Source organism: Diospyros lotus, chromosome 2 (assembly GCF_014633365.1).
Source record: "Diospyros lotus cultivar Yz01 chromosome 2, ASM1463336v1, whole genome shotgun sequence".
In the NCBI taxonomy this organism is placed as follows: domain Eukaryota; kingdom Viridiplantae; phylum Streptophyta; class Magnoliopsida; order Ericales; family Ebenaceae; genus Diospyros; species Diospyros lotus.
The window spans coordinates 43,505,038-43,519,526 of record NC_068339.1 but is presented as its reverse complement, the minus strand read 5'-3'; the positions used below and the strand labels follow the sequence as shown (position 1 = coordinate 43,519,526).

General features: G+C 39.2%; 1 protein-coding gene across 5 annotated transcripts in view; it reads left to right on the top strand.

Moving 5' to 3' along the window:
• The window catches only part of LOC127795046 (MMS19 nucleotide excision repair protein homolog), a 94,205-nt gene that overhangs the window by 23,666 nt on the left and 56,050 nt on the right, over positions 1–14,489 (top strand). For 4 of the 5 annotated variants that reach the window (XR_008021733.1, XM_052326466.1, XM_052326465.1 and 1 more), the window contains exons 5-6: positions 9,812–9,970; positions 10,151–10,210. Coding sequence is in view for 4 of the 5 variants with exons in the window: in XM_052326466.1 (XP_052182426.1) it covers positions 9,812–9,970; positions 10,151–10,210 (219 nt within the window). In the remaining variant the exon portion in view is untranslated. The remainder of the gene's footprint in view (positions 1–9,811; positions 9,971–10,150; positions 10,211–14,489) is intronic. The other variant, XM_052326468.1, reaches the window with a different exon arrangement.

Genomic DNA, 14,489 nt, shown 5'->3' with positions numbered 1-14,489 from the left:
GGGCTAAAATGGAAATCGGAAGGATCCGATACCGTTGAAGTTAAGAACAGATTGTATAGAAGGGAAATTGAAGAAGAATAGGGGGAGAAAATTAGAGAGAATTGAGGGAGAATGGCAGAAGATCGAGGGAGAGAGATTAGAGAGAAATTGTAGAGAGAAATATTGAGATTTCAAATATCATTCATTATGTAAAACCCATCCATTTACAGCAGCCTTATATAGGCATATTTGTCTCAAAACAGCCTTGCACATGCAGCCATGTGCACCTAACTAATTGTTAAAATATCCAAAACAAACTATTCTACCCTATTACAATAATACCATTTATTGCTCATAGGGTCATGACAACATATAATACACATTACTAATCTATCCTTGGGGTTGTGACATTCTCCCACCCTTGCACAAATATTACCTTGTCAACGGTGTCATTCTTGATCCTTACTTTTCAGTAACACCATGCAGCTTTAGATTTAAATCAAGCCAAGAGGTACACACCTAAGTACTTGGTTGGTAAAGTCCTCACTTTACAAATAAGAGAACAACAACAACAACAACAACCACAATTCTTAATCCCAGATAAGTAATGGATGCTGCTACTCTTACACATAAAAATGATATCTTATTGTAGAACACAATAAGATATTGCTCAAATAATTTAATATTCTTTCACTAGGATCACAAAACATAATCTTATCATGTTATGACAATTCCTATTCACACTCACTGTTAAAATACATTTGTACTAGATTAGGGTTTGTAATGTAAGAGAAGTGTCATGTTGTATTTTTTGTATTAGTTTTTCTAGAAGGGTACGTTTTCTAGAAGGCTGACCGGATTTAAATTTAACTGCCATCTTGGGGCAGTCGGTTAGATTGTAATTTCCGCCCTTATAGCTTATAAATAAGGGCTGGGAGGTAGGCTTTTAGAGAGCGCTTTTAGTTGTGGTTTACAATCTATCTTGTGCGAGTATGTGCTGTGTGAAAGAGGGGACATCTTTCGGGCTTACAACTCTGTATAGCTTCCAGGTTTATGGGCTGTGAGAGAGTTGGGTTTTGTGGCACATGTAATCAGGTATTGACATTCAAAGATAGTGGAGAAAGCTAAGGCCAAAGCCAATCTGGATGTAGGCCTCATTTGAGACTAAACCAGGATAAATTTTCTTGTGTTGTTTGCTGTTCTTGATTATTTCTTGTTTGTTTTCTGCTCTATTGTTGTGTTGCGGATCAAAGAGATTGTCAGGGAGTGTTTTGAGTGATCATAGTGAGAGGTGAGATCTAGTTTAACAACTTGGTATCAGAGTCGGTCACCTCTGGAATTGATCAAGAATTCAAGAACCTCAAGACAAGGGAGATGATCTCGGGGAAACAAGAATGACACCAATCACTTCTCGATCAGACATTGACAAGTTTGATGGGAGCAACGATTTCGGACTATGGAGCATCAAGATGGAAGCACTCCCTTGCAGTCTGAGTTTGGAGGAGGCGCTGGAACAAGAAGATATGACCAAGGGAGAATCAACCGGGAAAGAACTTCAGGTTCTAACCGTAGAACAAAATGAGGCACGAGTACAGATTAAGAAGAAGGCCTACAGCCTTTTCATTTTGAGCTGAGCCAGGGAAGTGCTTAGGGAGGTGTCAAGGTTGAAGTTTGCGGCAGAAATCTGGAAGAAGTTGGAAGATTTGTATCTCAAGAAGACTCTCTCAAGTCGGTTATTTCTCAAGGCTAGGTTTTTTAATTTTAAGATGCACGATAATTAGAAACTCTGGGATCATTTAGATGATTTTAACAAACTATGCTTAGACCTAGAAAACATAGACATTAAATATGAGGAAGAAGACAAAGCCCTAGTTCTCCTATATTCATTACCTAAAACCTATGAGAATTTTGTAGATATTCTCTAGCATGGTAGGGATAAACTCTCTTTAGAAGATGTAATAGGGGCATTAAACTCTAAAGATTTGAGAATCAAAATGGATAGTAAATCCTCACCAGCTGATGCTTTAACAACAAGGTGAAGAAGTTCTAAGAAAGATTCTAAGAAGAGAGGTAAATCAAGATCTAAATCTAGAAATGGAAAAGGGCCAATAAAATGCTATTATTGTCAACAAGAGGGTCACATTAAGTGGCACTGTCCTAAGAGGAAGAAGGACTATGCTGATAAAGAGAAATCTGATGGGGGGTTAATATATGTGATAGCGGGTATGATAGTGCAGATGCACTAATAGTAAGTGACAAAACAGGCAACCAAGAATGGGTCATGGACTCAGACTGTTCTTTCCACATGACTCCTAGGAAGCAATGGATCCAAAACTTTAAGGAAATTAATAGGGGAAAAGTCCTATTAGGAAACGATTATGAATGTAAGGTTCAAGGGGTGGGGGATGTTAGATTAAAGATGCATGATGGAACCTTTAGGACCCTCACATTCGTGAGAGATGTCCTTGAACTCAAAAGAAACTTGATTTCCCTTGGGGAATTGGATAGGAGTGGATATAAATTCAAGGGTGAGGGTGGAGTGATAAAATTAAATAAAGGCTCCCTAGTATGCATGAAAGTTGTGTTAAGGAATGGAATTTATTTCGTGCAAGCAACCACCTTATGTGGTGAAGCTGCAAGTGTAAGTTCGAATTCTCGTGATAAGGCAAGATTGTGGCATCTAAGGATGTCACACATTAGTGAGCAAGGGCTCAGGGAACTTGCTAAACAAGGGATATTGGAGTTAGGTCAGTCCCTAGATTTAGCAAGTGTGAATGTTGCATTTATGGGAAAGCAACCAAGAATAAATTTAACAAAACAACTATCCATTCATCAAAAGCACCCTAGACTACATCCATTCAGATCTGTGGGGCCCAGCCCAAACCATGACTCATGGGGGCTCTCGGTACTTTCTATCCATAATAGATGATTTCTCAAGAATGCTATGGGTATATGTTCTAAAGGCTAAGGAAACACCTTTAAAACTTTTAGGACTTGGAAGAAAATGGTAGAGAATCAAATATGCTGGTCAGTGAAGGTTATTAGGACTGATAATGGGTTAGAGTTTTGCAATAGGGATTTTAATCAAATGTGTAAGGAGGGAGGCATAGTTAGACACTTAATAGCCCCTGGAAACCCTAAGCAAAACGGGTTGGCTGAGAGGATGAACCAGACTCTTTTGGAGAGGGTAAGATGCATGCTCTTTCATGCACACTTGCCCAAATCTTTTTTGGGGGAGACTGTTTCCACAGCAGCCCATATAATTAACAGGTCACCCTTTGTAGCAATTAATTTTCAGATTCCATATGAAAGATGGACGGGGCACAAATCGAGCTTAACACACCTTAGAATATTTGGATGTTTAGCCTATGCCCATGTGAAGCAAGGAAAATTAGAACCTAGAGCCAAGAAATGCCTATTTATAGGTTACCCTTCAGGTGTTAAAGGTTATCTAAGCTTTGGAATCTGGAATTAAAGGGACCTAGGACTATAGTCACAAGAGATGTGACATTTGATGAGTCATCTACCATAAAATTAGATAACCTTCAAACCCAGCATAGCTTAGGAGAGGAAAAAGAATCTGTCCAAGTCGAAATCTCAGGATTTAACCCATCTAATACCTCAGAACCACCTGAAACTGCATGTGAGTTTCAAGGTAGTGACCATTTAAATGATCAAATCCAAGACCAGGCCCAAGAATCTTCTCATCATGAAGAAGATGAAGTAGATAGTGATGTAGACTCCAGCCTAGGTGATCAACCAAATCCGGACAAATATAGTGTTGCAAGGGATAGACAACCTAGGGTCCGCAAACCACTTAAGAGATTCGGTTATTTTGATCTGGTAGCCTATGCTTTTACTAGTGCAACCGAAATAGGAGGGGAAGAACCACTTACCTATGAAGAGGCAATGTCCTCTAAGGATGCTAGAAAATGGCAAGAAGCCATGAAGTCTGAAATAGATTCTTTAAAGAAGAATCAAACTTGTGAATTGGTTGAAAGGCCAAAAGGGCAACGCATAGTAGGTTGCAAGTGGTTGTTTAAGATCAAGGAAGGGGTAGGAATTAACCCTAAGCCTAGGTTTAAGGCTAGGCTGGTTGTTAGGGCCAGAGGGTTTACCCAAGGTCAAGGCATTGATTTCAATGAGGTATTCTTCCCAATAGTGAGATATACATCTATAAGGGTTCTATTAGCCATAACAGCCCACTTAGATCTAAAACTAGAGCAGATGGATGTTATAACTGCTTTCCTCCATGGGGACCTAGAGGAGAAAATTCTAACGGATCAACCAAAGGGTTTTGAAGCTAAGGGAGAGGTGGAGAAGGTATGCTTGCTTAAGAAGTCCTTATATGGACTTAAGCAGTCCCCAAGGCAATGGTACCTTAAATTTGATACAGTAATGGTAAGCCAAGGTTATTTTAGAAGTTCCTATGATAGTTGTGTGTACTACAAGCATGTTACACCTAGCATTTCAGTGTATTTACTATTATATGTGGATGACATGCTTATTGCAAGTCAATCCTATCAAGAAATCTAGCTTCTCAAACAAAGTCTGAAAGCTGAATTTGAAATGAAAGAGTTAGGTGAAGCTAGGAAAATTCTAGTAATAGAAATTTCTAGACATACACAACATAGGAGGATATACCTATCTTAAAAGTCCTACTTAGCCAAGGTTTTATTCAAGTTTAGAATGTCAAATGCAAAGGCAGTTAATGTGCCTTTTGCACCACACTTCAAGTTGTCCTCTGTCCAATCCCCTAAGAATGAGGAAGAAAGAAAGGAAATGAGTGATATTCCATACTCAAGTGCGGTAGGAAGCCTAATGTATAGTATGGTATGCACTTGACCAGATCTAGCTCATCCTATTAGTGTTGCAAGCCGTTTTATGGCCAATCCAGGGAAAGATCACTGAACAACATAGTTGTTAAATCGAGATTCGAATCGAGAATCGAAATCCTTATTTTATAAATCGTGAATCGTATCGTAAGATTCGAACACATTCTCAATTTCAACTATAAATAATATATATCCATAGAAAATAAATAATGTGCCCACTATGATCAATTCTTTTAAATGTAAATAGATAAATAAACTTCTAAATATATTTGCTAAGTTTAAAATTATACCAAAAGGAAAAAGTATATTAATGTTGCCTTTAAATTCAAATTGCACCAAACCAAACCACTTTCAAAATAACAAGCTAGAAAAAAAAAAAAAAATCCTACAACTATAAGGTTACTAATAAACTCCATTGTCCATAATCTTCACTAGTTATCAATCATCTTCATCTTTAAGTTCAAGAGCATAATCATGTTTATCATTTTCATCATCTTCTTTGTTTTCAAAGATAGCCAAATCGAACGAATATTTGATTAAAGCGCACATGCAGACGAAGTCGCACGAATTGGATGAATCAGACGAATCGAGCTATTCATGTGATTCACGGTCGATTTGTCCGATTCATAGTTGATTCTAAGGGATTTTTGATTCACCTTATAAATTTGACTCGATTTCTATATGAATTGAGTTGAATCGTACGATTTGAATCGTGAATCGTACGATTCTAAGGGATTTTAGATTCACCTTATAGATTCGACTCAGTTTCTATATGAATCGAGTCGAATCGTACGATTCGAATCGTAAGATTCTAACAACACTGTTGAACAATAGTTAAATGGATGTTTAAATATTTAGCTAGAACCCTATGTGTAATATCTCGTTCGAGCGATAGGAAGGACCGGAACAACTTACCCTGATGGACCTACACGAACTTCCCAGGGGGGTCACCCATCCCTGGATTACCCCAGGTCAAGCACGCTTAACTTGGGAGTTCTTTGCCAACATTCAGTCCAAAAGGTATCCAGCTGGTGTTGTTTCCTTCCTTACACTATCCTCGATATATACTAACTTCTCTGGGCTCTCGGGGTATTACATTCTCCCTCCCTTGAGCACATGACGTCCTCGTCATGCGACCTTACAACCGGTCCCAGATCTCCCCCCGATGCATGGCCGATGTGGGATTCGCCTAAGGTGCCTACACGCACCCCCCTTCGGGGACTCAGTGTCATCGTTGAGGTTTGCCCCACCACCGCGCTCAGAGGCTCGGGGGTCGGCTCTGATACCATTTGTAACATCTCCTTCGAGCGATAGGAAGGACCGGAACAACTTACCCTGATGGGCTTACACGAACTTCCCAAGGGGGTCACCCATCCCTGGATTACCCCAGGTCAAGCACGTTTAACTTGGGAGTTCTTTGCCAACATTCAGTCCAAAAGGTATCCAGCTGGTGTTGTTTCCTTCCTTACACTATCCTCGATATATACTAACTTCTCTGGGCTCTCGGGGTATTACACTATGTCATGTCCTAACATATGGTGGTGCCAAGATAGGAGTCCAACCTAGTATTCTAGGGTATTCGGACGCAGACTATGCTGCTGATATAAACAAAAGGAGGTTCACAATTGGATGGGTATTTAGGTTGTGGAACTCCACAATTAGTTAGAAATCAAGTCTCCAACACGTAATAACATTATCTACAACCGAGGTAGAATACATAGCTTTTTCGGAAGCTTTTAAAGAGGCTATGTGGCTTAAGGGATTAGTGAGTGAACTCCTAGGTTTAGAAGTTAAGGCTACCTTATTATGTGATAGTCAAAGTGCCATACATCTATTTAAGAATCAGGCACACCATGAGAGGACAAAACATATAGATGTGAGATTTCATTTTATAAGGGAAATGATTGAAAATAAATCTGTTTTCTTATCTAAAGTGGCAGATGAAAATAATGCAGCAAACATTTTTACAAAAGCAGCTCCATCAACCAAGCTTCAACATTGTTTGAAGATCCTATAGATGGGACAAGTAGGTATCTGAAGATTGCAGGAACTGGGAGAAGCCTAATCAAGTCAAATAGGTGAAGAATTTGTTAAAATACATTTGTACTAGATTAGGGCTTGTAATGTAAGAGAAGTGTCATGTTGTATTTTCTGTATTAGTTCTTCTAAGGCTGACTGGATTTAAATTTAACTGCCATCTTGGGGTAGTCGGTCATATTGTAATTTCCGCCCTTATAGCTTATAAATAAGGGTCGGGAGGTAGGCTTTTAAAGAGCATTTTCAGTTGTGGTTTACAATCTATCTTGTGCGAGTATGTGCTGTGTGAAAGAGGGGACATCTTTCGGGTTTACAACTCTGTATAGCTTCCAGGTTTATGGGCTGTGAGAGAGTTGGGTTTTGTGGCACATGTAATCAGGTATTGACATTCAAAGATAGTGGAGAAAGCTAAGGGCAAAGTCAATCTGGATGTAGGTCTCATTCGAGACTAAACCATGATAAATTTTCTTGTGTTGTTTGTTGTTCTTGATTATTTCTTGTTTGTTTTCTGCTCTATTGTTGTGTTGCGGATCAGAGAGATTGTTAGGGAGTGTTTTGAGTGATTGAGTGATCATAGTGAGAGGTGAGATCTAGTTTAACACTCACACTCAAATCTCCCTCAAGATGGATATAATCTCTCACACATGAATAGGACAGAAAGTAGGATACAAGGAAAACAATACAAACCAAAGCACTCTCTCACAAGACAAGAGATTTATCCTGGTTCGGAACTCCTAATGGAGAATCTACATCCAGACTGGGATGATCTCGTTCTTCACTATCTTGAAACTAGAAAACCAAGATTACATGCACTGATTACACTTGCAGCCTTATTACCAAGCTGCCTTGATCGGAGATTACAAAGCAATAAACACTTTCCTCTCTCGCACATACACACAACACATACTCTTTCTCAAGATAGAATGAAAACAGATTAGGAGAGAATGAGACCCTCCTGGACCCTCTATTTATAGACTATAGTGGGCTGGAATTACAAGGACACTAACCTCAGTAACCGCCTTATACACATGGTGGTTACCGTTACAATCCCTATCGGTCTTCTAGAAGCCTTAATCTAATTCCTTCTCGTCGGCTTTCCTCTCCCGTGACCATATGTCTAATCCTTAGGCAAATACTTCAAAATATCATTTGCTAAAAAGTAGATGTGAAATCTCCATCTTAATTTGACAAAGTATAACCCACTTGAAAGCAATTAATTGTCCTCAGGTTGTCAGGTTCTCACCTCTAAAAACCTTAATGACCATTGTGAAAAGGGAAGGGGATAAGGTTCCCCTTGCCTTAATGTGAAAAATAAACTGTTCTTATTCTTTACGTAAGCAATACAGCACTATTTATAGGGTCTAAGATTACATCATAGGAAAGATTACACTTGCTAAAAAACTAGGAAAGATGTGGCTGTACAAACATAGGAAAGGTTGACTATACAAGAATAGGAAAGTATCCTAAAACTGATTTAAAGGATAATTTTAGCAGTTTCCAAAAAACTAAAGATAATATTAGCTTCTAAACTAAGGATGATTTGACTAACAAATCTCTTGAGATTGTAGCCAATCTTCTTTATCTTTTACCTGGGAATCAACACTTAAACCTCTTGTGCTATTAAAGAAATTGTTAGGTATTTCATTTACTAAAACATGGGAAATCTGATGGTTGTTACACAAAACTTAATCCAGGAGCATGATTTAACCTTTAAACATATTCCATTGATAATATATCATAAAACTCCAACAAACAAGGTCATAAGCTGTTTCTATATTCAACAGACAAATTAAACCTGGAATTTTATCATTTCTTTTTTTTTTCCCCTAAAATCTAAACATTTGTTTTCCTCCAGAATAACATCTGAAATTTAGCTGTCCACAAAATCATTCTGGAAATCAGAAATTGCAAAAATGGATGATTGATCTTGCTTTCTTTGAAAGAATTTTAGCTGTAATTTTGTACATACTTTGAATCAAACTATTAGTTCTAAACTTTTTAAGCTATTCATGCCCTCCTTTCCAGGGAACCAGAGCAATAAATTTGTCGTTAAGGCTTTTTTCAAAGGAGCAAGAACCATAGAATTCTTTAATTATGGCTAAAACCTCAACACCTAGAATATCCTAACAATATTCCAATACCTCCCAAAGCCTTAACAACCTCCTTGTCCATAAAAAGGCCTTTCCAGTCAAGTCCTGGAATCTTGGACAGCATTCTAAGTCTAAACTTTGAAGGGCTGGTCTTCAACTTTCCTCTTCCAGATAAACATGACTACAAAAATCAACAATCTTAGAAGAAATTACATCCTTCTTAATGATCTTGATTTTCTATGAAAGATTTTGTATTTCTATCTCATATTTTTTTAGTACAAGTTTTTGCTTCCACTAACCATGTTCTTTAGTATCAAATCTCTTAACTTCCTTAGAGGAAATATCTATTCTAGATTAGCTCTTCAAAACATCCCTATTCCATTTCTTCAAAAAACTCTTTTAATAATTTAAATCTTTAGTAGGAAGATAGCTCGAGGCACCAGGCACCTCATAACTAGTCCACCAGTTTCACCACATTTATAAAACCCTTTTCTCTAAGTCCATATTTTCAAATTTGAATGGGGTCAATCTCAACCTTATACCACCACAATCAAGTAAAATGGGAGAACAATCAGACACAACAATCAATTAATGTTCTTTAGCTCAATAAACTTTAATTAGGATTTTGAAAAAGATCTGTTATTGGTACTACAATTCCACACAAAACTTTATGGGTGATTGACAAGTATGAGGTGTGGTCAAATATTTTACATTGTATGGAGGGTCGAAGTTTGTATTCATGGACTTGAAATCTACAGTCTCTGCCTTTTACTTTCAAGCATTTTTCAATTTGTTATTGAGGGCTACTTTTTTGTTGCTTAATTTATTGAAACTACATTGTAAATATGGATGATATTATATTTATGCCAGGCAGATTGGAAGGGCTTGCGTGGTGCCATTGTTGGTTGCTTGGCACTAATGCATAGGAAAAGTAATGTTGGTATGATTAGTGTTGATGAAGCAAGAGCAGTTGCCCAGTCTTATCTACAAAACTTACAAGTTCAATCCCTGGGACAGCATGATAGGAAGGTATGGCTACTTCTTGCTAAATGTTAATGTAGTGTTGTTCAGTAATTTGATTACCTATCAGAGTTAGTTATATTGCTATCATGACATTTAGAAAGCTGGGGAGGGAGCTAAAAGCTATTGTTTTAACTAATTTTGTCTGAATTTTGTCATTCAACATTAATATCTTAACGGTTCTTGCAGCTTTGCTTTGAACTTCTGGAGTGCCTATTAGACCGCTATCCTGATGCAGTTGTCATACTGGTATTCTTTTCAATCATGCCTCCTTGCTATTTGGCTTTTGTAGCAAATAATTTCCATTGGGAAAGATCCAGTATATTTTTTCCCGAACTATTGTCTATTTAACTGTTCTTTCTTTCTTTCTTCTTCTTTTTGTTGTAAGCATCTGATTTAGTCCTGTTAATGCTGGGTTTAGTATGGATTGGATACAAACTGCAGGCATGCAGAACCAGAGGGGTGAAGCCAAGAAATATAGTGATCAAGTCTGGAGTTGACTGAGATCCACAGCTGGTGTGGTTTGCTTGGATTGAAGTTTGGAGATTAGGATGGGTCTTGGAGCTGTTCCATAGGTGTGAACTTTAATATGCAATTTGAAACCTTGGTGTTTTGAGACTTTGTAGTTGGCACTGTTTAATTATAGTGGAGGGGGGATTAGATTTACTGGAGTAAAACTGAATACATAGAGTAACTATCCATAAGGATGCAGGATACCATGAGTGCAAACATAGTTAAAGTAAGAAGGGATTCCATGAGTCACTTGGCATGGGAGATTGAATCTCAAAGAGACATTGACTTTTGTGTTCTTTGTTATTGAAAGATTATATTGAGCAAAGTAAGGAATTTGTAGCCTTTTTTTTTTTTTGATTGATTAATTAATTGATTGAAAGATTACAGACACATTGATCGAAAATCCTTCATCATTGTGGAAGATGAGGATGCCCCCTTCACAGCCATGTAGAGAGAGCTGGGTTTTAGATTTCATTGACCAAGTCAGAGGTGTTGTGGTATTGTAAGGTGTTAGTAGATATTTCTCAGTTAGTTTGTAAAGATGGCATTAGAGGTAGGCCTGACCACTGTTTGCGTCGAATTGTGAATCGAACCGGAACCGTTTTTCTAAAAACTGAACTGAAACTGTCTTTTCGATTTTGGTTCAAAAACCGGAACTAGAATTGGAACCAAAGACTTATGGTTCGATTTCGGTTCTTAAAAAATAAGGAATCACAACCAAAACTGGTTCAAACCATTAAAAAATAAATTAAATAAATATAAAACATATAATACTATTGAATTAGAGAACTTGAGAGAGCCAAATCCTAGTTGGAGGAAATAAATTCCTCAACAAACAAATACATTGTACACCTATTTATACTAATACTAAGTGAGTCATGACATAAGCATGACATAAGTATAAATCTAACACTCCTCAAGCTAAAACATATATATTATATGTTTCAAGGTTGTTACAAATGTAATTTATCCGAGGGCACATAGAGATATTGCTGTAGATGACGACTTGCTTTGGGTTGGTTGCAAACGAGTAATAGAGGCAGCCGGTGATTGGAGGTAGATCTTAGTGACGACAACGATGATGGCAAATCGACGATTCAACGGTGACGCAAGATCTGTGCAATGCACAAGATCCGGAGAAGAGGCCGCAAGATTTGAGAGACGCGTTGGAAGGAGAAATAGGTGTGAGATTTGAAGGCACGTCGATTTGAGAGCTGCGCTGGAAGGAGACGAGATCTGAGAAACCAACCACGAGATCTGATAAGTAGCTGCGAATTTTGAGATGGGAGTGGCTGGATCTGGACATGAACGACTGGATTTGGACGGGAGCAACCGATCTAGAGAATTGACTGCCGGATTTGAGAGATGATGGCTGGATCTAAAGGATTGACGGCCGGATTTGAGAAATGATGGCTGGAGGGACAGTAGTCGAGGAGGCAGATTCGATGAGAGACCAATGAAAGAATGAAGAGGCAGATCCGGTGAGATCTAAAACAATAGATTAACGGAGATGGTGTTGGCGGGAGGCGGCAGCGGAAGCAGGTGGCAATGACAGAAGTTGCAAACGCAGATTTGGGTAGGAACTAGCACGACTGGATCTGGGAAGGAGCTAGCATGGCCGGATTTGAGCATAGTAGATAGGGGTAGCCGGATCTGGGTAAATGAGTCACGGTTGGATTTGGAGGAAGCGGCGGTCGGAGCTGGGCAACAACGGCAGTGACGGGAGCAAATCTGGGTGATGAGACTGATGAGGCAAATTCGACGAGAGACGAGGCGGCCAGTTGACGGGATCTAAAACGGTCGTGATAGACCATATTTGAGAAATGATGGAGTTGCTGCAAACGTAATGGTGGTCGGCTGGAAGTTTTGAAAAATGGGTCGATTGTGAGGAGGGCAGCAGCTGTGAGCTGCTAGAAATGGTTGCAGGCAATGACATTGGAAGCCGCGAGCAGCAACGTGGGCGGCGACAATAGCGGCGGTCGGATCTGTTTAGATTTGGTTGGATCTAGTTGGATCTAGGCGGTGCGCGGAGGAAGCCACGAGCAGCGACGACGATGGATGGCTGTGGCAGTGGAAGATCTAGAGAAGGCAACGGTGATGGACAGTTGTGAAGCGACAGATTTGGAGAAGGCAGCGGTGATGGATGGTTGCGGGGTGGCAGATTTAGAGAAGGCAGCGAGATTTGGTGGCGTCGGCGAGATCTGCGGTGGTAGATATGGAGAAGACAGCGAGATCTGGTGGCTGATGCGGCAGCGACAGACAATGCAACGAGGAGCTAGAGGTTGTTGCGGCGGGAAGGGGATGCACATCGGAAGCTGGTGGTGGAGATTGGCAGCGGTGTGGTATAGGCGGTGTTGAGGTAACGAGGAGGCTGCGGTTGCAACTAGAGTTTGAGTTGTGGCTCTGATACCATGTTGAATCGAAGAATTTGAGAGAGAGAGACCTTAGTTGGAGGAAATAAATTCCTCACTCAAACAATAGATTGTACACCTATTTATACTAATACTAAGTGAGTCATAACATAAGTATGAGATAAATATAAATCTAACAAATACAATGCACAATAACCGATACTTTCGAAAATAATTTTGATTAAGGTAAAGGGGTTATAAATTCAAATGGTAAGTGAACTGCGTGGACTTTAATTCCTTTAAATCCCAAAAGACTTGATTTATATAAATTAAGTCCAAGCCCCCCCCCCCCCTGCCCCCTCTTTTTTTTTTCTCTTTTTATTAAATCGGTTTAGTGGGATAAAGGCTAGATATGTTGTTGTATTAAATCGATTCGAACTAGAATCAGAGCCGGAACTGTTGGCAACTAGAACCGAACTATCAAGAAATTGGAATTGGAAGAATCAGAACCGGAACTGTTGGGAACTAGAACCGAACTATCAAGAAATTGGAATTGGAACCACTTATAGACGGTTCTGTGAAGTTTAGATCTAGGGCGGAATAGAATTACAAAAAAGAAAGAAACTATCCAAGAGCAAAGAAACTTGAATTACAGAAAAACAGATCACAAGGATCAAACATACATACTAAACGAATATAGTTGCTCTCCTTATATAGGCGCATAATACCGCATATCAGCTAAACAAATAACTGAGTAAACCATACTAACTTAAACATAACAGAATTAACAAACAAACTGACAGCATTAACTATTTAACTCTTCCACACTTCTCTTCAATTTAGACTCCTGTTGCTGAAACATTCTTGTAGGTGTCTTTGTAAGGCCCAATTTAGTGCACAACAAATGAAACCGATCTCTAGGCAGCCCCTTAGTGAAAACATCCGCAACTTGTTCAGCAGTAGGAACATACCTGATCTCCGCCTCACCATTTTCTACTTTCTCCCTTACTAAATGAACATCAACACCTATGTGTTTTGTCCGTGAGTGATATACAGGATTTTCTGCCATACTTTTGGCAGCTAAATTGTCATACCACACAATAGGAGTAGCTTTACAAGGATATCCCAGCTCTTGCAATAGATTCTTCAGCCACACAATTTCAGTTACTCCCAAGGCAACAGCTCTGTATTCAGCTTCACCCACTGAACGAGCGACAACCGACTGCTTCTTTGATCCCCATACAACAAGATTTTGTCCAAGATAGACACAAAACCCGGTAGTAGATCGGCGAGTTACTTGGCAGCCAGCACTAACTATTTAACTCTTCCATAGGTTCAGTTCCGGAATCGGAACCGCCTGTTTCGGAATTGTGGTAAAGGCCTAATTAGAGGCACCTTTTGAATTGAGCCTGGTAGATTAGAGGCCGGAAGTTTGGCCAGCAAAGATGGCTAGTATTTAGCCTTTTTTTATGGTTTGTTGATAGCTGATGAACTTGGTTGCATATCGAAACTTGGTACATATGGTTGGGAAGCAGTGGCTAGCCCTAGAATGGAGCTTAATAGAGTCATGGTTGGGACATCTTTCTAGGAAGTAGAGACTACACTGTGTTGGGGCCTGAGCTACCTCTGGAAGTGCTTCCTTCTCCTAAGGATAATGTTTGTGG